The 26,968-nt window shown below is 40.2% G+C and overlaps 2 protein-coding genes and 1 pseudogene across 4 annotated transcripts; 1 reads left to right on the top strand and 2 right to left on the bottom strand.

Moving 5' to 3' along the window:
- Window positions 1-446: 446 nt before the first annotated feature.
- LCMT2 (leucine carboxyl methyltransferase 2) lies at window positions 447-3,423 on the bottom strand. Its single transcript, XM_007081726.3, has one exon. It carries the CDS (start codon window positions 3,302-3,304, stop codon window positions 1,247-1,249), a length of 2,058 nt encoding a protein of 685 aa, XP_007081788.1. The 5' UTR covers window positions 3,305-3,423; the 3' UTR covers window positions 447-1,246.
- Window positions 705-813, bottom strand: LOC122239773 (annotated as a pseudogene).
- Window positions 3,214-26,968, top strand: ADAL (adenosine deaminase like). Of its 3 annotated transcripts, none has more exons than XM_007081728.3 (11): window positions 3,214-3,343; window positions 9,432-9,657; window positions 9,920-10,050; window positions 10,764-10,824; window positions 15,137-15,224; window positions 17,997-18,078; window positions 20,217-20,343; window positions 21,428-21,508; window positions 23,427-23,565; window positions 26,080-26,180; window positions 26,735-26,968. In XM_007081728.3, the coding sequence occupies exons 2-11, from the start codon at window positions 9,592-9,594 to the stop codon at window positions 26,927-26,929; spliced, it is 1,071 nt and encodes a 356-aa protein (XP_007081790.1). In that variant the 5' UTR covers window positions 3,214-3,343; window positions 9,432-9,591; the 3' UTR covers window positions 26,930-26,968. The 3 variants fall into 3 exon arrangements, with proteins under 3 accessions (XP_007081790.1, XP_007081789.1, XP_042844958.1); XM_007081727.3 differs by lacking the exon at window positions 3,214-3,343 and adding an exon at window positions 3,492-3,681; XM_042989024.1 differs by lacking the exon at window positions 3,214-3,343 and adding an exon at window positions 7,798-7,823.

Below are 26,968 nucleotides of genomic sequence, written 5' to 3'. Positions count from 1 at the left end.
AGCCACAGAATTCATTTTACTTAATCTCAATTAATTAAACTTTAAATAGCCACATGTGACTAATGGTTGCTATACTGGACAGTGCAGCTAAGGTCTAACAAAGAACCATTACAATTCTTAGGCCTAGAGAGGTAAGAAGGAACAATTACTGGAACCTGGAGTAATGCAGAATTAGAGCTTATAGAAGAGAACTACATGATAGTAGTCATGTGGACTTTGACAGAAGAATGCAGCCACTGATAACTTACAGACTGGCAGAGGAAACTGAGAATACTCTCATTCTTCCTGCCCAACCACCCCCCTCTGATGCTTCTGACTGGTAGAGCTCACCAGAAACTAGAGGACCAAGAAAACTTTTATATAGTCCATAAGAGTCAGCACAGAACATAGTGAAGGATGGAGACTAGATCTGGAGTAAAACATTATCATACCATGTACAAAATGACTTGAGGCATAAAATGTCTGGTTTATTAGTATGAATAAATCTAAAAAAATGGAACAAGTGGCAAAAAAAATTAAAAGCATATTTTTCAATAAAGTCCTTCAAATGTCTTATTAAAAGCTATCCCAGAGTTCTCTGTTGCACTAAATGGCACAATGCTTTAATCCAACTGTAACTGGGTTCACTTCCGATTTCATACATGAAGAATGAAATCAAACCATGTCCCTTCAGTGACATTCAACCTTGTATTTTTTTTAAGGTAGCATCATAAAAACAAGGCCTCAAAAATTGGGTAAAAACTCATTTCTGTACTTCTCCATGGAAATCTTTAGGAAAAGGCAAAAGATTTATGTAATCTGAAACCAGAGTATCAACCTTGTATTTTTACCAAGAATCTGTGTTAAACTTTTTCAAAATAGCATTTTAAATCACAAAGCCTGAGTGGGAAATTTTTCACTTGACTTAGGCTGAAGGTCATTGTAACACAATAAATGGATAAACTTAGATGAGGAAAACCAATCAACTAGACACATAGGGATCCAAAGGCTCCCCAATTCCTATTCTAGGACTGTATGGTCATTCTCTTTGGACAGGCCTACTTATGTTTTATTTTTGTACCATCTCTCTGAATGTTGGTATGTGTTTTAACAACCTGTTTCACTTTCTGCACTGGATAGTAGTGCTAAAGAGAAGAAAATGATGGGGAAGGAAAGAGTTGTAGTGTGTATAGCCACAGTCAAATCCTATTTGTGGAAACCTTTACTGTGTACTTCAGTGATTCTTGAATATTTCAAAAGTCCAGTCCTACTGTCCAGCACTTAAGGAAGAAAGGTCTAATGTCACTGCATGGGGGTTGAAGTAGGTGCCAAAAGAAAAGCAGTTCCCACCACCTCCAAGGAGCAGGAGCTGTTGCTCTTCAGGAAGCAGGATGCTGGAATGATTGTGTAACATTAATGGCCATGGCACACATGTTGTGTCAATTTGATACTCAGAGCTCAACCCTGTAGTCAAATCAATTACAGTCACCCCAGGAATTGAGGAGGAATGAATCCAAACCCCACCAACCAGTAGAAGCTTCCCGTTGAGCACATGAGCTGTGTGTGAATACCTTGGAGTAATGGGGGGCTGGATGACTATTGATTCCCACAGGAATCCACAAGAAATTGGTTTTAAAAAGAGTACAGAGCTCAGTGGCTCCTCAGAAGCACCCAGACCTCCAGCAATAAGGGCTCCCCCTTGCCAGCTGCAGGCACTATGTGAATGCCGACCTTCAGGTGCTTCCCCCTTCACTGGGATACTGACCCAGGCCATTGTCCCCATATGTAGGAAATGCCAGTCACTTAGAACAGGTTCCACCACACTTCGACCCCCATACACAAACAAATACTTCTGATTGTTACAGGACACTTCTGTTGTTGAATGCCGCCAACATGACAACATGGAATCTTCTGGGCCAGCCTTTGTTACTGTTACATTTAGGTCCCCAGTGCTATTATCCTCACTCTTACAGACACCAAGTTGTAGAATCCCCAAGGCTGGAGTTACTGGGGACAGTCTCCCTCCCAGAACCAGAACCTGAGTATCTGAAAGTCTTGTCATGGTGTGATAAAGGCGCCCATCCCACTGGGCTCCAGTCTCACAACTGCGTATTTGGTTGCCTTTCCATTCAAAGTCACAATGTCTTGACAGCAAGTGAAACTTGCTCACTCGGCAATGCCGCCCCTCTTGTTCTCCAAATCCTCCTGCACTAAGAATAATGCTTGGGCTCAAAAGGACAGAAGCGTGCCCATATCTCCTGAGGTTTGGGCCCTGGTTGTCACTGGTGACTACACTGGCAGGCAAGACTCCTGATGGAGAATCAGGATCTACTCGAGGAAACGCCTCTGAGGGTGGAAACACCAGAGTTTGGGTGAGAGCATCTCCTCTAGAAGCGGCCAAAATGAAATAGTGGGCGCACTTCAGATGCCACTCCTCAAACTCATCAAAAGGTTCAAGATTTTCCACTCGCTGGCATTCTTCTGGGGGGAGAAAGCAGCGATAGAATTTATTCATGTCCATGGCACTGCAGGCAGTCCAGCCAGCCTGAAGGAAGCGATGCTGCTGGGCCTGCACGTTGGGAAAGCGGTCCAGGCCATGAAGGGGAGAATTAAGCTGCCGAAAATGCTGCTGCATGAACTGGCCAAACGCATCGTGCGGTCTCATCTGCTCGTAGATTACGAAAAGAGCATCAGGAAAACGTTGGGCTGCCCAGGCGATGAGGGCCGCGGCCTCGTCCGGGTCGAGGTAGGTCAGCACTGCCTCTGCTAGGAGCAGAGTGGGCGCGGCTGCGTGGAGGCCCGCGGCGGCCAGGGCCTGATCCAATCGCGGGAGCTGTCGCAGGTCCAGGCCCAGGAGGCGGTAGTCCAAACTCTCAAAGCACAGTGCTGACGCGGGGTCCCCGTTCTGGAAAGGCCCAGTTAACGCGCACAGTTCCGGCGTATCTCGAATCCTTTCCGCTTTGCGCCGGGCCACGTCCGGAAAGTCTACCTCCCAGACTGCAGCCTCGGCCAGGCGGCCCTCACTTTTCAGGCGAAAATACAGAGAATCGGAACCAGCTCCCAACGACACTATCTGTGCCCGAGGCGCGCCGGGGGCCGCGCACGTCCGTTCCAGGAAGGCGCGCACGCAGTGCCCCACGGCGCGTGCGCGGACGTAGTAGCCGCGGTGGATGAGCGGCGCGCGGCGTGCGGTCCCTGGAACGAGCAACGCTGCAAAGGGGTCGTGCACGTACCCGTGCGTGGCCAGGGAACTCTTGCTGAGGGCGCTGCTGTCGTTAGTGCTCTGTACTGCCCCCGCCCGACGCTCGCGGCTCCGCGGGCCCATGGCCAAGAAGAGGGTAAGGAGCAGCGCTCCGTCACGGTGGTGAGCTGCTCTTTCGTTCTGTTAATACCCACTGCGGGGACTTCTGCTCGGAGAGAGCTTTTCCGTGACTCCCCTTCCGCGTGTGTGCGCGTCACTTCCGTGAAGAACGCACCGCACCAATCAGAATTGAGGAGGGTGTCGCTTGTGCTAAAATTCGACTGTCTGATTTTTTTACGGATTTTCTGCGTCTGCATTTTTGGGGAAGGCTTACAGCTGTGGCTTATTGTAGGCATGTGGACTGTGTCCGGAAAGCGCTTTTCTACAAGCCTTTACGTCTGAGGGGGAAATTTAGCTAAGTCCTCATAGCTGTCTCAACTGTTGACAAGAATCTTTAAGGGGTGAGTCTGTGAGGACTGACAACCAGACCTCCTTGGTTGGCAGGGTCAGCATTGAGTAATTTGGTAGGGGCACAGCAGGGTTAGAACCTCTGACCTTGGGGGGCAAGGAGAAGGGGTCGTTTCTCAGATGCTAACTACTAGTACTTACTAATTTATGTAATGCTTTAATAGTTTAAAAACAGATCCCATTTAAATCTGAAAACAAGTCAGTGAGGCCAGGCGCAAAATGAAAAATTTTTTACAGAGGTTGTGATTCATCTAATAAATGTTTCCCCACAGACATATACTGTTAATTCACCTGTATTCCCGGCTCTGTGCAAAGCTGACAATAAGTAAGCCACTCAGCCTCTGTTTCTCAGTTATAAAGGTTTTTTTTTTTTGTTTTTAATGTTTATTTACTTTTGAGAGAGACAGAGGCAGAGCGTGAGCAGGGGAGGGGCAGAGAGAGGGAGACACACAGTCTGGAACAGGCGTCAGGCTCTTAGCGGCCAGCACAGAGCCTGATGCGGGGCTCGAACCCGTGGACGGTGATCATGACTTGAGCCGAGTAGGGCGCCCAACCGACTAAGCCACCTAAGCGCCCCTCTGTTCTCAGTTATAAAATTACATTCCCCTCCACTTCTGAAAGTCTCTGATTCTAGGGTGGTGTTGAATATATCCACAGAAGAGGGAATCACAGAAGAGAGGTGATTATTCTCTCTGAAATGGTCTGAGACTTGTTCGGTGTATAAAATAACCATGGAAGGAGTGCCTGGGTGGCCTAGTCGGTTGAGTGTCGGACGTAGGCTCGGGTCCTGATCTCATGGTTCATGGGTTCCATCCCCGCTTCAGGCGGAGCCTAGAGCCTGCTTCGGATTCTGTGTCTCCCTCTCTTTCTGCCCCTCCCCTGCTCGTGCTCGCTCTCTCAAAAATAAATAAACATTAAAAATTAAAAAAAAAAAAACCATCGAGTTTCTAAGTTGGGTGTTTGGAAGTCATCACCAGTAGGAAACTGCTTCCAGAGATATTTGGGAGATTTATAATTTCTTAATTGGGATTTGGTGACTGACTGCAGGGGCTGAGGGGAGAAGGAAATCAGGATTACTGTCACTATGGTGACCTTGAAGCAATGTGGCAGAATGATTAAGAGCAAGAGTTTAGCAGTTCAGCTGATTTGGATTTGGATACTGGAACTCAGAAGTTTGAGTCAGGATAAAGGTTCGGTCATTGAAAAGTGTCTTTCGATCTGGTGTGGAAGAGCTTCTAATGACTTAAGGGAGAGCAATTTCTGTGGAGCAGAAAGGGCAGAGTTTATGTTTCAGTGAATGGTAGATAAGTAAATGGAGGCAGCCAGTCTATATTATGCTTTCAAGGACCTTAGCTTAGAATTTAAGGAAAGACAAGGCAGTAAAGAGGGATATGGGATGAAAGAACGGTTTTGTTTGCCTGTTTCTTAGGTGGAAGCAAATAATGTACCTGCGTGTTGGTTCCCTGACGGAAATTAGCCAGTGGAGAGAGAGGTTGGAGGAACAGAAAAGTGAGATTAACTAGTGGAGTAATGACTTGAAATAGCTAGGAGGGAATGGGATTTAGGGCACAAATTGATGTTGAGGACAGAAGAATGAATCCTTTATCTCTGACTTATGAGAGAAGAAAGTGCACAGATACAGATAAGTATAGGTGTAGGTGAAGGCAGAGAGAGATAGAGGGAATCCATACCTGATGGCTTCTGTTACCTCTCTAAAGCTGGCAGCTGGGTTGTTAGTTCAGTGTGAGGGGATTGGTGGCGGGGGGGGGGGGGGGGGGGGGGCGGGGAGGGGTGCTTCAAGTGTTTGGAATTGCCTCTGATGGCAATGGGAGCTCCCCTGAGCTTGCTTGGCTGTGGGAGCCTCATCTCTAAAATAAGAAGAGTAGGGGCGCTCAGTCGGTTAAGCGGCCCACTTAGGTTCAGGTCATGATCTCACGGTCCGTGAGTTCGAGCCCCGCGTTGGGCTCTGTGCTGACAGCTCGGAGCCTGGAGCCTGTTTCAGATTCTGTGTCTCCCTCTCTCTGACCCTCCCCCGTTCACGCTCTGTCTCTCTCTGTCTCAAAAATAAATAAACGTTAAAAAAAATTTTTTTTTAATAAAATAAAATAAGAAGAGTAAGTGCTGCTTTCTGAGTTGTCTCAGATTTGATTGACGGCCAAAGAGAAAAAAAAAAGAAAGAATTGTGGGACTTTAAAATATGTATACAGTACTGTAGAAGTATATTATTATAAGTTAGTAAAATATATGTGATACGTTAGAAACAGTACTTTTTTGATAAAGAACAGATCAAGAAAAGTGATTCAGGAAAAAAGACAATGCAGCCAAATTTGTGATTTGGGTACCTTACAATTGTTTTCCGGTTATTATTTTTATTCTCTGTTTATTTTTTATATTTTTATATTTTATTCTCTGTTTATTCTCATGTAAAATGAGGATGATAATATCTCACGGATTGTTGTGAGGATTAAGTAAAATAACCACCTAAGAAACTTAGCAGAGTGTTTGGCTCATGATAAGTACTTAATAAATAGTAACAAATGTCTTTATTATTATGACTTCCCTTTTTTTTTTATTTTTTATTTTTTTGGTGTGAAAAATATTCTCTGGGAGACAGGAGACTTGGTTCTGATCTTGGTAACTTGATGAAATGTAATACAAATGTAGAAAGATCTTAACTCAATGTGTTGCCTTTTGGCTACTCACTCCCATCCCAGCTTCTTCTGGCCCATGCCACACCTAGCCCAGAAAGGTAGAATGTGACAGGGCATGGTATTGTTGACGGCAGTATCTTAGGCATGGATCAGTGAAACAGGTTTTTTATTTTATTTTTTTAAGTTTATTTTTTTTAGTAATCCCTATCCCCAATGTGGGGCTTAAATTCACAACCCCAAAATCAAGAGTTTCATGCTTTTCAGACTGAGCCAGCCAAGCACCTGAAAACAACAATATTTTCAGTGTGTAAAGATTGTGCTTTTTGGTGGCTTTCACATTTCCTCAGGTTAACATTGTAGCCAGTGGGTCAGTAAATTTACAATGAGTTAAAGCTCAATCTGGAGGGTGGCTTGAATGTAGCACAAAATAAAATCAGGGTCCTAGAGCCAATCCTAGAGGATTGACCAGTCAATAAAATCAATCCTAGAGGATTAAAAATGTATATGAAAGGCTAGCCACCTGTCAGATTATCAGCCCTCTGTGAAAAATGTCCTAAGTGCTTTTTTAGGTTGTTGTTCTGTTGTCTAAACATAAAAGTTCTTCCCTCTCACAATTCATAATAATAAAATTGTTTTGGAAGTTTTAAAAATTATTTAATTATTTTATAATTACTTAAAATTAATTTATTAACTATTTAATTTTTTAAATTATTAGTAAGTAAACTATCTAATTTGTTATTCAAATTTTTCATTTATTAAAATTATTTTAGAAAGCAATCAAGTATTAACATGCTTGTTGTGAAACCTTCAAATTGAACAAAACTGTGTATGGTAAATAAAAGTGAAATTGTCTCCCTTGACGTTTGCCATTTCCAACCCACTTTCTTAAGACTTCTATGTATCCTTTCCACCCAGGTATATGTATGGTTTATCTCCCTCTCTGTTTTTATATTATTTTTGCTTCCCTCCCCTTATGTTCATCTGTTTTGTATCTTAAATTCCACTTAAGAGTGAAATAATGTGATATTTGTCTTTCTCTGACTTACTTCACTTAGCATAATACACTGTAGTTCTATCCATGTTGTAAATGGCAAGATTTCATTCTTTTTGATCACCAAGTAATATTCCATTGTGTGTGTGTGTGTGTGTGTGTATACACACACTACATCTTCTTTATCCATCAGTCGATGGACATTTGGGCTCTTTCCATACTTTGGCTATTGTTTATTGACCATTTTAATATTGTGGTAACTTTTTTTTTTTTAATTTTTTTTAATATTTATTTATTTTTGAGACAGAGAGAAACAGAGCATGAATGGGGGAGGGTCAGAGAGAGAGGGAGACACAGAATCTGAAACAGGTTCCAGGCTCTGAGCTGTCAGCACAGAGCCTGACGCGGGACTCCCGAACTCATGGACCACGAGATCATGACCTGAGCCGAAGTCGATCGCTTAACCGACTGAGCCACCCAGGCGCCCCTTGTGGTAACTTATTTAACGCCTCTCAGTATCAACTTGATTTGTAATGTGGCAAATTTATTTTGCAAGGTTATTGGGAAAATTAAAAGTAATAGTAAAAGCACTTGCTACTTACCTGGTAGGGTCTGAATGGAAACTATTCGTCTTATCAATATCATCATCATTAAGATGTGAGAACCCAGAGGGTCAGGTTGTCTATTCTGAAAATCACTAAATTTCATTTGAAATTTTAATTTATAAGCCACCTTCAGAGGTGAAGGGAAATGAAGATTTATTTATCATCTACAATGTGCTAAGCATTGTCCTAGGTTCTAGGGAGGTAAAATAAGCTATAGGCCTGTTTCTTCTGAAGTTCATAATCTGGTGAGAAAGAAAGACAAGTAAGTCAGTGATTGAGATACAGTGTGACAAAGTGCTGATTTAAAGGTAGTCACTGGATTATATGGGACAGTAGTAGAGGGAAAGTAAATTATTAATCCTTAGAGCTACTCTGCATTTGTATCCCATTTTTACAAATAAGAAAACTGAAACTAAGTAATGAAGGCCATACAGCTACTAGATGGCAGAACTATAAGAATTAATCTAGGTACATGTGACTCCAGTTCCTCTGCTCTTCCTTTTATGTTATGTTATGTTATGTTATTTTTAAGAGAGAGACAGCATGAGTGAGGAAGTGGCAAGGAGAGAGAGAGAGAGAAAGAGGAGGGGGGGAGAGAGAGAGAATGAATGAGAATATCCCAAGTAGGCTCCTCACTGTCAGCACAGAGCCCAATGCAGGGCTCAAACTCAGGAAACCATGAGATCATGACCTGAGCTGAAACCAAGAGTTGGATGCTTAACCAACTGAGCCACGCAGTTGCCCCTCTTCCTTTATATTTTTTAAGCAGCTCAAAAACATAAACTTTTACCCAAAATAGGCTTTATAAATTTCTACTTTTAGAAGTAGTTTCATAGAAAGTTCTAATAGGTAAGGAATACTCAATACCTTACTAAATTCCTTTATTTTTTAATTTTTTTATTTTGAGAGAGAGAGCAAGCAGGAAAGGGGCAGAGAGAAGGAGAGAGAATCCCAGGCAGGCTCTGCACCATCAGCGTGGAGCCCAAACCCATGAACTGTGAGATCACGACCCAAACCAAAATCAAGAGTCTGACGCCTAACTGACCAAGCCACCCAGGCACCCCACCTTAGTAAATTTCAGATTTTAATTCACCTCTACCAGTTTGAGGCATTTTCTTATTTCTAGTTCAGATTGTTAGTTTGCTTAAATTAGCATTGAAGGGGTTTTCATCTTTTTAAAAAATTTTTTTTAATGTTTATTTCATTTTTGAGAGAGAGAGAGGCAGAGCACAAGCAAGGGAGGGGCAGAGAGAGAGAGAGAGAGAGAGAGAGACAGAATTTGAAGCAGACTCCAGGCTCTGAGCTGTCAGCACAGAACCCGATGTGGAGCTCAGACCCACCAACTGCAAGATCATGACCTGAACTGAAGTTGGACACTTAACTGACTGAGCCACCCACGCGCCCCAGGGTTTTCATCTTTTAAGGAATAAAGTGGCAAAATTCTGTTTCTTTGCTTTTATGTCAACACCTGAAAATGTTCACATTTGTTTACATAGGTGAAGCTGAGTCCAGAGCTACATATACAGTTTATCTTATCAAAATGTATGGACATAAAACAATCTGAAGGAATTCAAGACCACAGAACTTACAAAAGTACATTGTACTGTTTATAACAAGAACGAGAGTATTTGGAGAAAGATCTTTTTCTACTACACCATGATGGAAGCAGAAGAACACCAGCAACCATGGAAGACAGCTTTTTATTCAGAATTACCTAAAGTGGTGAGAATTCAGCCACAGAATTCTGGAGTGGTTACTAATTATACGGACATCTGTGTTGTTGTTGTTGTTGTTGCTGTTGTTTTCACAAAGAGAAGTAAATTTTATAGGTAGAATTTAAACTTTGTAAACTATAAGAGTCATGTAGCTACATCTGGTAGGTAGTTTACCTGGTACAGAATACAAACATCAAGTACCTGGTATGATGCTATGAATCTAGTTGATACTTGAGAAGTTTTTACTGATTGTATTCTCTTGTTTTTAGGAACTTCATGCTCACTTGAATGGATCCATTAGTTCTAATACCATGAAGAAATTGATAGCCAAGAAGCCAGATCTTAAAATCCACGATCAGATGACTATGATTGACAAGGGAAAGAAAAGAACTTTAGAAGAGTGAGTTTGGGGAGGTTGTGGACATACTTCTTTTTTTTCTCTTTTATTGTTTTGAGATTGTAAATAGTATGTAAGAATCCAGATTTTTGTAGTTTAGAAATGTGTACCCATTTGGTATGGAGGGTATAACTTGACATACAGAATTTTTTTCCAGCTGTCAGACTGTTGACAGTATTTTTAGTGATTTAGGTTGTTTGTAAAGTTGTACTATATTGAAATATTCTTTCTTTCTTTTTTTAAAGCTTATTTATTTTGAGAGAGAGAGAGTGGGGGAGGAGCAGAGAGAGAGAGAGAGACAGAGAATCCCAAGCAGGCTCCACATGATGGGGGCTCAGTCTCATGAACCATGAGATCATAACCTGAGCCGAAATCAAGAGTCAGACACTTAACTGACCGAGCCACTCAGGTGCCCCTGGAATATTCTTTAGACTTAAAAATATAGGCTTATTGACTTGTCTCCCTGTTTGCTGTTATCAGCAGAGGGTAGGAGGTGTGGCGAAGGGAAGCTACTGTTGCCCGCTTAAAAATAATGTTTTATTTTTAGTCATTTGATTATCCTTCCAGATCAGTATAATTTTTGAAAAACTTAGTCTGTAATTCTTTATAGATGTATAATTAGTATTAGCCTAAAATATATTAATTCAACGTAATGGGTTTGTCTTGAGTGACGAGTTTTTGATGATTAGAGTATGTTAAAACTTCTCATGTTGCAGATGTTTCCAGATGTTTCACATTATTCATCAGCTTACTACTAGCCCTGAAGATATTCTAATGGTGAGAAATGAAGCAATTTTTAGAGTGGTTTAAAAACTATTAAGTAATTCGTGCACTTCTGGTGTTACTTGCTTTGATCAAGAATCAAATGAGAAATGCTTTCTGCTTTTTTATGGCAACTGTTTTCAAAACCAACATCTGACATTTGCCAAGAACTAATATCAAAAGACTACATTCATTGAAAAAGATAAAAGAACCAAGATCATCATTTTCTGTTACATACAGGATAAAATGGAGGATAAGATCCTGTCCTGTTTTCCATATATTACTTACCATATGAAATATTTGACCATATCTGGCCATTTTCTTGATAAGGCTTTATCTGTATTGCTTGAGATACTTTTAACTGCCTAGGTGCGCAGTATAGACAGTAAAGTTCAAGAAGTACTTAGAGATTGAATGACTGATTAATCCCTAGGGAAAGTGTGCCTTCCCTCTGGGGATGAAGGACTAGAGGACACCATTGTGTTCTCTTATCTGAAGCTCTGTGATATTAGAGCCTGATACAGAAGACTGGCTTTTGTATCATTGTCTGACCAGGATGGCATTTTAAAATGTACTCTTTGTAAATGGAGAAAAGTAAATCCTACCAGTGTTCTTAACCATTAGAAAAAAAATTGCAGATTAAGAAGTATAACCTGTGTTTTTGGAGAACTAACTTCTGACTGGTCAAGAAAGAATTTTCCTTGGCTGGCTGAGACTGCTCCTCATGATAACTATAAGTAATCATCTTTTGAAGGAGAGTTAACTCTAAAAGTTTAGCTCAACAGAAGTTGATTGAGTGTCCGCAATGTTCTAGGCACTCTGCGAAAGACTGGGGGGTATGAAGATAGATGGACATGGTTCCTTCCCGTGAGGAATTTATATTTAGGTTGGAGAGACAGACCCATAAGTAGATAAATCCAATATAATGAGGTAATCTGTGTGTTAGAGATATACACAGGGATTTATAGGAACCCAAAGGAGCATTGTCTGATCAGCCACTCAATAGCATTGAATACTGCTGGGAATGTTTCACTTTCTGTTGTTGATTGTAACAGAGCAAAACTCATGAAATTTTGGATTTGAAGAGCTTAACATTCTGGCTATAATAATCCCATGTTCGTTATTTAATTCCTTTCAAAGTTGTTAAAAAGCTTTCTTAAAATGAGATAAGGCCAAAGGATACAAAAATACAGATTTGAAGGGGTACATGCACCCCAGTGTTTTTGGCAACTTTATCAACAATAGCCAAACTATAGAAAGAGCCCAAATGTCCATCGACTGATGAATGGATTAAAGAAGATATGGTATATATACACAATGGAATATTTCACAGCCATCAAAAAAAAAAATGAAATCTTGCCATTTGCAACAATGTGGATGGAGGTAGAGAATATTATGCTAAGCGAAATAAGTCAGAGAAAAACAAATACCATATGATTTCATTCATGTGTGCAAATTAAGAAACAAAACAGGTGAACATATGGAGGGAAAAAGGAAAAAAAAGAGAGAGGGAAACTAACCTTAACTTTTAGAAATAGAGAACAAACTGAGTATTGATGAAGGGAGGGAGGTGGGGGGTGGGTTAGGTGGGGAATGGGTACTAAGGAGTGCACTTGTTATGATGAGCACTGGATGTTGTATGTAAGTGATAAATCACTGAATTCTCCTGAAACCAATATTGCACTGTATGCTAACTAGAATTTAAATAAAATTTGAAATGAAAAAAAAAAGCAAGGTGAGGAATTAAGATTCTATGATTTGATTTAGTGGTACTAGAATGAATAACTTTAGGTGGTTCTGAAGGAGGACGCCAAGAGTGAAATTAGTAACATTTACATATAATAAATGAACGCTGTACGGGAGTATGTGGAGAGATTGTTTGGAAATGTGGGATCAAGTGTGTGGGATCACTTAATAGTCCAGGCAAGGTAACCTGGGTGTAATCTCAAAGAGAAAAAGGATTGGAACGTGATTGATGTGCCAGACACTACATCCAAGACTACTTTCTGAGGTAGGTATTTTTACTGTTCCCTTTTTGCAGGTGGAAAAAAAAAACAAAAAACAAAAAAAACCCCTGAGGCTTAAGTAGGTTAAAGGTAACTTGTTCAGGGTCACTCACAGAATAAGTGGAGGAATTGACTGTCTGGTTCCAGAGCCTGTGTTCTTTTTTTTTTTTTTTTAATGTTTTAATGTTTATTTATTTTTGAGAGAGAGAGAGAGAGACAGAGCGTCAGCGGGAGAGGCAGAGAGAGAGGGAGACACAGAACTCCAAGGGGGCTCCAGGCTCCGCACTGTCAGTACAGAGCCCGACGCGGGGCTCGAACTCACAAACTGAGATCAGGACCTGAGCTAAAGTCAGATGCTTAACCGACTAAGCCGCCCAGGTGCACCTAGAACCCGTGTTCTTTCTCATTCAAGAGATGCAGTCTTACACCATCCTTAGAGTAAGCAGAAACTTAACTGTGTTGTGTCGTATCTGAAGAAGGAGCTTGAAAAAGAGTTGTCCTCAGTACCTGTTGCTGCATGGAGCAGAAAGGCCTGAATCTGGCAGACACAGTTGTGGACTCCAGGGAAGTACTATTGAACATGAATAGGGATGATTCCACAGGCCTCAACATGGCCTAGATAAATCATTTCATTGCTCTCATTCTGTGCTTGTCAGTGTCCTTCTGTTTTAGTTAGTTTCACAGGTACCTCAAGAAACCAAGAAAGAGTACTTGGATAGTAGATGTGGTCTCGTCAGTCAGTGAGGACCACCACTTCATACCCTCACCTCCACCCTCATTGTCAATGCATACATTAGCAAGTAGGCTTCTGCATTAGCTACATGTGAGCTGGGATAGAGTGGGTTGGCCTCTGTGGGTCTGTCCAGTTCTGGAGCCACTGACAAGATGCAAGCTCCTTGGTCTGTGTAGATGAGGCCCACATTCTGGTAGTGGCATTGGCAGCAACATGGAGTTTTGGGGGCAGCAGTGCCATGGGGTCCAGTACCTGTGACGATCATACAGAAGCTACAGGGTCATGCTTAGTGGTGGAAGAAACAATGGTATCTTGCTTGGTCTAGGAGTGTCACCTGATTTTGAATGCTTTTTGAGGCTGATTTTCCAGACATGCTGAATCTGAGCTTTGTATATTTATATTATAATAAATTCCTTTTTGGCTTTAAATACACACGCGCAAAACCAGATGAAGCCCAGACCTTGGATCACAGTGAATCTACCAAAGTAGTGCCACCTTGTTAGGCGCTGTCTACATAATCAGCCAACCTTTATTCCTTTGCCAGGACACTGCCCTTGCATGCCTATGTGCTTGTAGTTGAAGCGGGTTAAGATTAGGGTACCAACTGCAAGGACTAACTAGAGCTGGTTGTCACAGCATTTCCAACCTGGTCCTTTTTTCTTCTAGATTTGGTATTTTTAGGATTGATGGCAGAGAAGGAAAAAATGAGTTTATCCTTTTGATATCATTTGCCCTGGTCATTTAACCATTTTTGGATTGTTGAAATTTGTGCTAACGTGGATACCATTTTACTCATATTTATCACCCATTTTCTTTGCCAAAGAGAAATTTTTCTTAGTACTTTTGGGGCAGATTTAACCCTGCCTGAAGAAATTCTTGAAAAGTACAACTTATTCCTAAATAACTTGAATAAGAACATTAAGCCATGGCTTTAAATGGTGATTCAGTAATACCTAATCGTTTTAGCCACTTCTTTCTTTTTTTTAATGTTTATTTTTGAGAGAGAGAAAGAGAGCGCAAACAGGGAAGGGGAAGAGAGAGAGAGAGGGAGACACAGAATCCGAAGTAGGCTCCAGGCTCTGAGCTGTCAGCTCAGAGCCTGACACAGAGCTCTAACTCATGAACCACAAGATCATGAAATGAGGCAAAGTTGGATGCTCAACTGACTGAGCCACCCAGGTGCCCTGCCATTTATTTACATATGTACCTCCCTAGTACTATGCACTCATAGGTAGTTTTAGTTTTGCCTTATTTCTCTGTTTTATCAACTGCTGTTGTGAACACTAGGAAATGGAGAAATGCTAAAGAGAAAAGAGCAGAAAGGTGTGCATGATGTGTATATTTGGATTTAATGTGAGAATGAGTGCTGTGAGGGGAGCTGTTGGAAGTGTTACAGTTCGGTCAGTCTCCCGCAAGGGTATGACAAAGCAGGTCATCTTGACTGCATGAGAGACTTCCAACATTTTTTGCAAATCAAGTTTAATGCATGTGATAAAGCTGTAGCATGTGTTGGGACATTACACCAACGTTTTTGTTGGGACCCTTACACTAACATTATCAATATTGTGTCCATTGCCTTAACTGTCAGGTGACAAAAGATGTCATTAAAGAATTTGCAAATGATGGTGTCAAGTACCTGGAACTAAGGAGCACACCCAGAAGAGAAGATGCTACAGGTAGAGTTTAATTGCTTCTTGGCAAATGTACTTTTTTTTTCCTGCATGCTTTGATGATTCAAGTGTTTATAAGTTTGGGAATATGAAGCATTTACTTTTACACTGTTAAGGAGTTAACAGTCCAAATCTTATGATGTACATTATTAATGAGTGAGGTATTAAGTTAAAATCAGATCAGGGATTATCTGTTTAAGGGAAATAAGAAAACCTGCAAAAAATTTGTTTGTTCTTATTTGTTTTTCTCACTCTGAGAAAAGGATACTTGCTCCTTATAGTTACATTGTTTTAAAGAGAGGCTAAAAAAAAAAAAAAAGAGAGAGAGAGGCTAAATCTCAGTCCTTGCATCAAGGGCACTTGAGACAGTGCCACTTGAGTCGATGCAGACTCATGTTTTATGACAGTCCCAGAAATGAAGATTTTTCAGTCACTTCTCGGACACTGATAGGCCAGGAGCAAGTAGCAATAAGGTGGTAAAACCTCTTTTCATGGAGATGAGTGGATCTGAATGTGGTGTGGTCTGAATTCCTGGGACCCTCTTTTCATAAGGACAACATTGAGAGATATTATGTAGTGTCATTGGGTCCCTCGTAATATGTTGTGTGTGACCTGAAAATGCCCTGTCAGGTCATCTTGTGCCCTGACGTGTAGCCCGATCACTCAGAGGGTAAACATTTTAAAACTACATAATGTAAATATTGAGGTGCGACAAGCAGAAAATTCTTACCTTGCATTTTTAAATTGCAGGATCAGTTCCAAGTTATGATGGTGAGGATAGTGGAAGGGAAGGAGAGAAGAAACCTGCCACTTATTAGAGCTAGTTTGCTCTTTGAATGGAGATTCAAAACGGGATGTTAGCCTAAAATACAATAGTGGGGAATGGGTAAATAAGGGTTAATGGAATATTAGACAACCATTAAAAATATTTGCAAGGATACTTTAAAGACTTGGGCCTAAGCTCAGAATAGTGCTAAACAACTGAACTGGATACACATATACCTAGTAGCATCTCATCTATTAAAAAAAAACATGTATGTATACTTAGAAAAACAAAGACAGTGGTTATCTCTGAGTGGTGGGATTACAGGTTAACTCTTACTTTTTTTCTTTATAATTTTCTGTGCTTTATTAGAGATTTTCTGGGGTGTCTGTGTGGCTCAGTCAGTTGGGCGTCTGACTCTTGATATTTCCCCAGGCCATGATCTCAGATCTCAGGGTCGTAAGAACGAGCCCCTCATTGAGCCCTGCAGTGGGCTCTGCACTGACAACATGGAGCCTACTTGGGACTCTCTCTGTCCCTCTCTCTCTGCCCCTCTCAACAATAAATAAACTTAAAAAAATTTATTAGTGGGGCGCCTAGGTGGCTCAGTCGGTTAAGCGTCCGACTTCAGCTCAGGTCACAATCTCGCGGTCCACGAGTTCGAGCCCGGCGTCGGGCTCTGGGCTGATGGCTCAGAGCCTGGAACCTCCTTCCGATTCTGTGTTTCCCTCTCTCTCTGCCCCTCCCCCGTTCATGCTGTGTCTCTCTCTGTCTCAAAAATAAATAAACGTTAAAAAAAAATTAAAAAAAAATTTATCAGAGATTTTTCATCAAAAATAAGTATTTTATGATTGGGGTATGAGAATATTTTAGAGGAAGTTGTTCTGGAGAGTGTTCTTTCAGAGCCCCTCAGAAGAGGAGGCCTTTTGCACCCAAAACTGGAAGAACTGCTCTAGTGCCTAGACTGGAAACATCGAGCCTGACCAGGATTGAGGTGAGAGCCCAAGAGGGGATTTTTTTCTGGACCAGCAGGAAAACATTCTGCTAATAGAGAAAAATGGTTTTGATATTTTAAGGACAGGCCTTTAGAAAGGGCTTGTTCTTGTGTTTGTAGAACAGCACTTCAAATTTTCATAGCAATTTGTGACAGTAGTTGTTTGTTTATTTAAAAAAAAATTTTTTTTTAATTTTTAAGAGAGAGAGAAAGTAGGGGAGGGGCAGAGAGAGAGAGAACCCCAAGCAGGCTCCACACCAACAGTGCTGAGCTTGATGCTGGACTCAACACCCACGAAACTGTGAGATCATGACCTGAGCTGAAACCAAGAGGTGGATGCTTAACTGACTGAGCCACCCAGGTGCCCCTGTTTAAATTTTTTTTAAGTAGCTCCATGCCCAACATGGGGCTTGAACTCATGACCCTCAGATCAAGAGTCTCATGCTCTACCCACTAAGCCAGCCAGGTGCCTCTGTGAGAGTAGTTTTATGTCTGTTGAATCTAAGAAAATTTTTATTTAATTTTAACATTTATTTATTTTTATTCTAAGAAAATTTTTAAAGGGCTTTATTTTGTATGTCTTTTTTTTTTTTTTTTATTTCAGTTTTTTTAGTACTTCATTTAAAAAATTTTTATTAAGGGTCGTCACCTGGGCGGCTCAGTCGGTTAAGCGTCCAACTCCTGGTTTCCGCTCGGGTCATGATCTCACGGTGTGTGGGTTTGAGCCCTGCATCAGCCTCCACACTGGCAGTGCAGAGGCTGCTTGGGATTCTCTATTTCCGTCTCTCTTTCCCCCTCCCCTACTCTGGCTCTCTCTCTCTCTCAAAATAAATAAACATTTTAAAAGCATAATTAGTATTTACAAAAAAAAGTACCCGTAAGGGCCATGTTTTAACTCATCTTTAATCATACCCTGTCACAACATAAAGTAAAAATGTAATTATTCTTAGAGGGATGCTAATGTTGAAGGATGAAATAGTTGATGATCTCTTTACAAATATTTTCTTTATGTCCTCTCCAGGAATGACTAAAAAGACTTATGTGGAATCTGTACTTGAGGGTATTAAACAGTCCAAACAAGAAAACATAGACATTGATGTTAGGTAAGCAGCATTGTACCTTAGTGGTCACTGTTTTAAAAACTAGAATGTGAAAATGTTGTTATTTTGATCATGAGTGTAACAGAATTTTATATATCAAACGGTAACTGATTTTACCTTAGAAAAAAAGAGTCAAGAACTCTATTGCTCAAAGTTGAGAATGCAACTCTAATTTATTCATGTGGCAGTAAAATTCTGAGTACTGTTGCTCTAGAGAAGTATGGCTTCCTATTGCCTCCACTAAAATCAGAATTCTTATTGTGGCCAATAAGGTCCCATGTGATCCGGTTGCCTCTCTTCAACAGCCTTATCTGGACCACTGGTTATTACATGCTGGTTTGCTGTCTGTTCCTCAGATAGACCAAGACTATCCCACCTCAACACCTTTGTACTAGAACACACTTCTGCCATATCCTTGCATGGCTGGCTTTTCATTATTCACTTCTCCATTTGTTTGTCACTTGCTCAGAGGGGCCTTCCTTGACCACATTATCTAAAGTGCCCCCCAAATCCTCTAGTAACCCCATTTATTTCCTTTCTGGCATTCTTCTTAACAGGACCAGAAATTATCTTGTTTTATTTGTATATGTGCTGCTGAAGCAAGCACTGTCTTGTTTTATTTGTACATATATACCCACTAGAGTGTAAATTCATGACGGCAGGAATCTTTTCTTTTGATTCTCCACTACCCCTCCAGTACTTAGAACAGAGGTGACATAATCAGGGCTCCATAAATCCTTGAAGGAAGAAAGCTACCTGTATAGTTTCTGGCTACAAAATCTCTCCAAATTAACCTTAACTAGACTAACACCATCCCCTCCCCTCCAAAAAAAGCAGGTAAAAGACAAGAGAATTCAGAAAAGAAGACTTACAAATGGCCAGTAAATGTATAGGGAACTGTTTAATCTCACTAATCAGACAGTTTTAAAAAGAAATATTACAATGCCATTTCAGTAGGCCCTCCCCAAAAAGGGTAATAACCAATTGTGAACTTACACACTGCTAGTGAGCATATGTAATAAATAAAACTTCTTTAAAGAGCAATATGTATTCAGATGTATAAAAATCTTTCCCTCTGACCCAGTATCCCACTTCTAGAGATGTTTTCCTAAGGAAATAAATTGATTTATATGTAAGATTCTTTATTATAGTGTTATTTATAACAAAAAGTGGAAAAATTCCTTAAACATTCAGCAATCAGAAGACAGTTATATTTTGTTATGTTCATATGATTTATGTTGTTTTCTAACATTATTTAATGGCAGGAGAAATCGTTAAGTTAAAAAAAAAAGACTGCATTTTATATATAGTTGACCCAAATTTTGTAAATAAATAAATGCTGGGGGAATTTATTTTTGTATGTGTGTAAAAAATTGATAAATCAATAAATGCTGGAGGAAAATTATGCAATATTAACAGGGGTTCTTTGGGTGTTAGATGCAAGCTAACATACGAAGAATGCATTTGTATCAGCTGTTGAATATGTGTTAGAATTAGAATATTACTATTTTTGTAACACTTAATGAAATAATGGATCTAAGCTTCCTGATGAAGGAACATGCCACCATCTATGAAATACTCTTGCCAAAAAATTGAATCTGATCAATCCTGTAGACTAGATTTAATTTTCAATTTATAGGAAATATGAGAGACGGGAGAACAGGTTAGCAACACAGGAATTCATTCAGAAAAATACATATTGTGGGAAGCTTTATAGGACAAAGCACCTGGTTTCTTCAACAAATAAATTCAAAAAAAGAGGTGGTGTGTGGGGTATGGAGAAAGGGTAAGGTGGGGCGTGAAGGGATTGCCTCTAGATTAAAAGAGTCTTGGGATACATTGACCAACATAATACTTGGACTTTTGTTGAATTCTGAATCAAAAAAACTAAAAAATACATGAACAACAACAACAACAAAAACATGAGACATTTAGAAATATGAATACTAACTAGGTGTTTGGTGCTATTTAGGAATTTATGTCTCTTGCCTTCTGGCAAAGTAAGCTGTCCTGTCAGTCAGGCTATACCTTTCCTAGTAACTAACTTTCACATGTAGCCTGCTATACCTCCCTGGCTATACTCAGAGTTGTCTTTTTTATCTGCACCATATTTGTTTTCAACTGTTTTTCTTATATTAAAGGTATTTGATAGCAATCGACAGAAGAGGTGGCCCTTCAGTGGCCAAGGAGACTGTTAAACTTGCTGAAGAGTTCTGTCTCTCTACTGAGGATACAGTTCTTGGCCTTGACCTCAGTGGAGACCCTACTGTAAGCTACTTTTCCTAAATGCATTTTATTTCTGGAAGGTAGAATCAGTTTGTGGGGTAAGGATTAGCTTGGAGCATCCTGCATTTTCCAGAGGTCCAGCAGACTCTCAGTGTGGATGAAGACCTATTCTGCCCTGGATGACCATCATGTCTGTAGCAACTGTTCTCAACGAGGACTCTGGGAAAGAATTAGGCCTCTAAAACAGAAAAAAGAAAATGATTAGCATGGCAATATGATTATTTTCTCCATTCTTCTAAAGATGCTACCCAGTATCTTTCTATATGCATAGGAGAGAAGTTAATTTATTACATACAATGCATGTTTAATGCTTAATTAATACTTCATTATGACTAGGGCTTAATTATCTCATAGAACCCCCAGTTGAGAGAGGCTGGCCTACAGCTTCTTGAATGTCAGATTCAAGAACAATGTCTAACCTGTGGCACTATTGACATTCTGGGCCAAATGATTCTTTGTCTTGGGAGGATGTCTGTGTATTGCAGGGTGTTTAGTAGCATCCCTGGTCTCTATCCACTAGATACCAGAAGCACCTTCCTAGTTGTGACAACCAGAAATGTTTCTAGATATTTCCAAATGTCCCCTGTGGTGGCAGAATTGCCTCTAACTAAAAACCATTGAACTTAGGGAGTCCCAGGAAACTGGTTCTTATGGCTTTGTCTAAACCTGGATTATTCTGCTCTTGTTTCATTCATCTATTTGGTAGAAGCTTTCTTTGCTCTAATCATCCAGGTTCCTGAATCAGGTGAGTTCTCCTCCTTAGTGCTAGATATCTAGATTTCCTTTCAGAAATAAAATTTGGTGACCTCCCTACCTAGCTTGGCTGACTGACCTCAGGTTCACGAGACTTAACATTCTTGAGGGCAGGGATTGTGTCTTTGCCAGCTTTGTATTCCCTAAGGTGTCTAGCACATTATAGGTGCTTTATGAATGAAATTTTCAAATGAATCAATCTGCCATTTTTTCTTGCCATTATTTTTATTCCTTTGTTTACTGAGACAGAGTACCCAATTCTTTAGCTTGCCTAAAATGTTAATGAATCTTTGTTTTAACTTTTATCTTCAAGGTAGGACAAGCAAAAGACTTCTTGGAACCTCTTTTAGAAGCTAAAAAAGCAGGTCTGAAGTTGGCATTGCACCTTTCAGAGGTAAATAATAGTGTAAAATTAGGCTGAGAAGGTAGATTACAATGAAAATAATAATCATTTGTAAATGGCTAAAAGTAAACCTGCCTTGGAAAAACATTTTTTTAGAGGAGGAACATAGAAATGTTTTAAAATGTAAATTATAATGGTAAAGGCATGACTTTCTTTAGTCCCTCATGTTACTGTTTTTATGTCTTTGTGGTTCCTGGGGGTGGCTGTTGACTTGCACTACAGCTGTGTTATTAAAGCAGCTTAATGACATCTTACTAGAGAAAATGCATAAATTTTCATCATCAGGCTTGTCATTGGCCAGACACTGAGAAAAGCACCAGTTCATCTCACTTGTCTTTGTAGGATAAGGGACCTGAATGTATGACATACACTAGTAAGAAAGGAAGTAACTCATCATTATTTTATAAGGCTTATCAGAAGATCAGGTGCCCTTCATTGGGCCTCAGCTCCTTGGCAACATGAGCACAATGACAGACAATGTACAGATAATGGTGGGAGAATAGTCACTTTCGTAAGCACATCCCTGTGAGGCAAAGAAGGGTGTCTACTACACTTTCCCCCATTTTACAGATGGATTTACTTTGTACCTCAGCACTTCTACCAATTTTTCTTCCTTCCTTCCTTCCCTCCCTTCCTTTCCTCCCTTCCTTTCCTCCCTTCCTTTCCTCCCTTCCTTTCCTCCCTTTTCTTTCTTTCTTTCTTTCTTTCTTTCTTTCTTTCTTTCTTTCTTTCTTCATACAAAAGCTGTACATAATTATTGTATACAACTTGATGAGTTTGGGGTTTATTGTCTTGAGTGCAGGAAATAATACTTAAGCTACTTATCTCACAGGTTTATTGTATTAGGTTCAGTAATATATAAAGGTTGAATAGCATCGTGATTTGAGGCAAAAATTAGAGCTTCTTGTCAATACTGATGTTTTTCATTTCTATAAGCAAAGAGTCAGTAATCTAGTGGCAGAACTTAAAATCTAGGATCTGTGTTTCCACAGTCTGATCAAAAACCTCTCTCACTCATAGGTTAGCCTCTAGCTGACCTAACTGATGTCTGATTTTTAGCTACAGGTCAATATAATGGAACAGCCAGGATGTTTTACTGTGACTGGTTATCTCTGGTTTTGGGCAACTGCATCAGAACCTTCTCATTACCTTAGTCTCTGTTGCTTTTCTTGTTTGATCCATTGGATATAAAACATTTCATTTCAAAAAAAATTTTTTTTAATAAAAAAATAAAACATTTCAACATGTTATGGTCATTTGTATTTTAGGCTATCCAGCAGATAAAGAGCACAGCTAGACCTTTTCATGGTAGTTGGGGAATGTCTAGCTTTGTCAAAATAAAACATGCACATCTGAACCCTAAAGTCAGAGCTCCATGACCTTAGACCAAAAAAAAAAAGACAAAAAAAAAAAAAAAAAAAAACCCAAAAAACCAGCTTTATGTTTTAACTGCAAAAGTTAGGTGTATCTGAAGAAAATCCAAGTATAGAGAAGTGTAATGTAGAAGGAAAAAAATTAAAAATGGAAGGTCCACTTTCCCATTTCAGTTCTGCTCCCACATTGATCCTATTACTTTCTCTGAACTTTAATTTCTTCATGTTAATATTTTGTAAGATTCTTGTGAGGTTTAAAGGAGAATTTATGTGAAAAGGCGCAGAGCAGGTCTGTGTTTGTTGTTATTACCTTTGCTGTTAACTGTATTATTGTCATTGAAGTGAATCTAGAAGAATATTGGGAAATGAAAGATAAAGGCAAAGAAGAGAGCTGGGAAGGTTCAAGTAGTTCAGCTTTCCAGAGTGTCAGCATTATCTTCTTTGAGGGACAGAGTAGCTGGCTGTAGAAAAAAAAGTACTTTGGAGAACCACTGGAAAGGTTATTCATTCTCTCTCTCTCTCTCTCTCTCTTTGAGATTCCAAACCAAAAAAAAGAAACACAATTACTTCTGGATCTACTTCCCGACAGAATTGGGCATGGGACATTTCTCAACTCCTCTGAGGGAGGATCGCTGGAACTGGTAGATTTTGTGAGGCAACACCAGATACCACTGGGTAAGGCTTAGGGCTTTAGGTCCTCCAGACAACACTCTGTGCCTTTGTCCCCAGCCACCAGGTTGCATGCAACCCAAATGTAGAGGAGTACTGTTCTAAATATGTAAGTGTTATTTAGAAATAAAAAGTTGCATGGTGCATGTGCTTCCTGAGTCTCATTTAAATAACAGAAAGTTTTACTACCTTCCATTAGAATATAAGCTCCATGAAAGCAGGGCCTTTGTCTTGTTCACTGCTACATTCCCTAGTTCCGGAAACTCAGTATTATATTGAAGGAATAAGGGTCATCTAGTATTTTTAAACGACTTTAACCAAATTAATATGTGTTATGAAAATATGTGACATTTATTTAAAAATTAAGAATTAAAGGGGCGCCTGGGTGGCTCAGTCGGTTATGCGTCCGACTTCGCCTCAGGTCATGATCTCATGGTCTGTGAGTTCGAGCCCCGCGTCGGGCTCTGTGCTGACAGCTCAGAGCCTGAAGCCTGCTTCGGATTCTGTGTCTCCCTCTCTCTCTGACCCTCCCCTGTTCATGCTCTGTCTCTCTGTGTCTCAAAAATAAATAAACATTAAAAAAAAATAAAAAATAAAAGTTAAGAATTATGGATGATTCCAAGTCCAATTTTTATATGAGTGTTGACTATTACATACTTGTTTGTCTACATCTGTATCCCTGGAGTTGCTTTTATTTAACAACAAGTATTTATGAAGTGCCTACTCTTTTCTAGTCACTGTTCAAATTGCTGGGAAGAGAGCAGTAAACAATACAGGCAAGATTTCTTTCTCAAGGAACTTATATTCTAGCATAGGTAAGAGAGGCAGTAAACAGTTACACAAGAAAATGTCAGTGTTAAGTTCTTTGAAGAAAGTTAAACAGTTTGGTATAATAGTAATGAGATAACCACTTTCAATTGGATGGTCAGGAAAGGCCTTTTCTCTAGAGGGAAAAAAAGCAGTTGGCTGAAAACTATTTTACTAACTTACCAACTTGCTAAATTTGCAAATTGATCAATTGGCAAAAACATGTGGGTGTGTGTTTTGTAATTACTGATAGAGTTTTCAGCAATTAATAAGTTTTTTTTTTTTTACTAAGGACGTTAAAAAATTTTTTTTAATCTTTATTTATTTTGAGAGAGCAAGAGAGAGACAGAGCGTGAGCAGGGAGGGGCAGAGAGAGGAGACACAGAATCTGGAACAGGCTCTAGGCTTCGAGCTGTCAGCACAGAGACCAGAGCAGGGCTTGAACCCATGAACCGTAAGATCATGACCTGAGCTGAACTCGGACCCTTAATCAACTGAGCCACCCAGGCGCCCCATAAGGACATTTTTAAACATCCATAAAAGTAGAGAAAATGGAAACCACTTGCTTAGTGATCTTAGTGTGGTGGCCCAGCTCTGCACCCAGCAGAGTGAGGGAGCAAGTGGCTATCCCTTGGACTGAGTGGGAGGCTGCCTTACCCTACTCAGCAGTCACCATCAGTCAAGTCAGTGAAGTATTTCTGCTCTGGCTGGGGTAGCTGGGTACAGTGTGTCAAGGCAGGAATTTGCTAATAATAGAAGTCATTCTTTTTTTTTTTTTTTTTTAATGTTTATTTATTTTAGAGAGCACAAGCGGGGGTGCAGAGAGATAGGGAGACACAGAATCCGAAGCAGCCTCCAGGCTCTGAGCTGATAGCACAGAACCCGATTTGGGGCTTGAACCCACAAACTGTGAGATCATGACCTGAGCCAAAGTTGGCGCTCAACCAACAGAGCCACCCAGGCACCTCTAGGTGTCATTCTTAAGATGGACTTACTTGCAGCCGACAGTGAATAGACAGTTGTCTGAATAAAGAAGCTTAGAGATTTTCTTGAAGTTCATTTCTGCTCTTGGCTTTTTTAATGCTATAGCCCTCAAGCAGTGCTACCATTTTGTCTTAGCCTCTACTGTAAGATGAGGAAGAAGTGCAGCAACCCTTCAAAAATTCCTTCATCGGGGCACCTGAGTGGCTCAGTCAGTTGTGTCCAAGATTTCGGGTTACGTCATGAGCTCACAGTTTGTGAGTTTGAGCCCCACACCTGGCTCTGCGCTGACGGCATAGAACCTTCTTGGGATTCTCTCTCAGTCCCTCTCTCTCTACCTGTCCCCTGGTTGCACTCTCTCTCTCTCTCAAAATAAATAAATAAACTTAAAAAAAATAAAAAAAAGAACAGTTCCTTCATCCTACTTCCCTGCTTTCTCCAAGGTGACTGACTGCCTTTTACTTTCCTCTTCCTACTCCATTTCCACATGGCTGTGGAGGGGTAGGAGTTCCCTGCCTGGTACAGTTGCTGCCGTAAGTTGCAGCATATATTTCCACACAACTACACTATTTGAACTACGAATTTTCACACATAAGGTCAATTTTGTAAACTCATGAACTACTGAAAATTAGCATACTTTGGAAAGATTTCTCATGTGTCTGCTTGATGAACACTGATGAGTGAGTCTACTAATCTGCTTTTAATAAGAGACTTTTTCCTCCTTTCATCTAGAACTCTGTTTGACCTCAAACATCAAAAGTCAGACGGTTCCGTCTTACGATCAGCATCATTTTGGATTCTGGTACAGCATTGCCCATCCTTCTGTGATCTGTGTAAGGTTATTTTTTTTGAAGTACTTTGCTCCATTTTAGTTCCAGAGGTGCATTAGGTCAGACATTCACCCCTAGCTGAATGCCTTGCATGCCTGAGGGTAGCACCCAAGTAGAAGAGTAAGAGGGGATCAGGGCAGGAGGGGCTGCAGAGGGCCAAGGGAACTCAGGTTTGGCTCTATGGGAAAGGGTCCTGGATAGTACCCAAGGGAACATAAAAAAAATACTGATGCCCAATACCATCCCTTGAGATTCTGTTTTATTTGATCTGGGGTGAGTCCTGTACACAGATACATTTTAAAAGCTTCCTAGGTGATTTTTAATATGCAGCCATGGTTGAGAGCCACTACTCTGGTGTTTTTAGTTTTTGTTTTAAAAAGGACAAATAAGCCTATTTCGTTATAGATATGCATGAACGCATTTATAGGCCTATTTAGGCTCTTAAAAGAAGCATGGTAAATATTAGGAAAATAGAGTGTAAACAAAAGTTTTTTAAAAAATTATTTTCTTGTTCATTTTAAAACTTCTTGGTTTTGTTTTGTTTTGTTTTTTGGCAGACCGATGATAAGGGTGTTTTTGCAACACACCTTTCTCAAGAGTACCAGCTGGCTGCTGAAACATTTAATTTGACCCAGTCTCAAGTGTGGGATTTGTCTTATGAATCCATCAACTACATCTTTGCTTCTGACAGCACCAGGTCTGAACTGAGGAGGAAGTGGAATCATCTGAAACCCAGAGTGTTACATTTTTAAGCTGCAGTGAAATAAACTACTTTTGACTATGTGCTGCAA

Source organism: Panthera tigris, chromosome B3, assembly GCF_018350195.1.
Source record: "Panthera tigris isolate Pti1 chromosome B3, P.tigris_Pti1_mat1.1, whole genome shotgun sequence".
Classification (NCBI taxonomy): Eukaryota; Metazoa; Chordata; class Mammalia; order Carnivora; family Felidae; genus Panthera; species Panthera tigris.
Note: the sequence above shows the minus strand (reverse complement) of the source record. Positions and strands in the feature narration are given on the sequence as shown.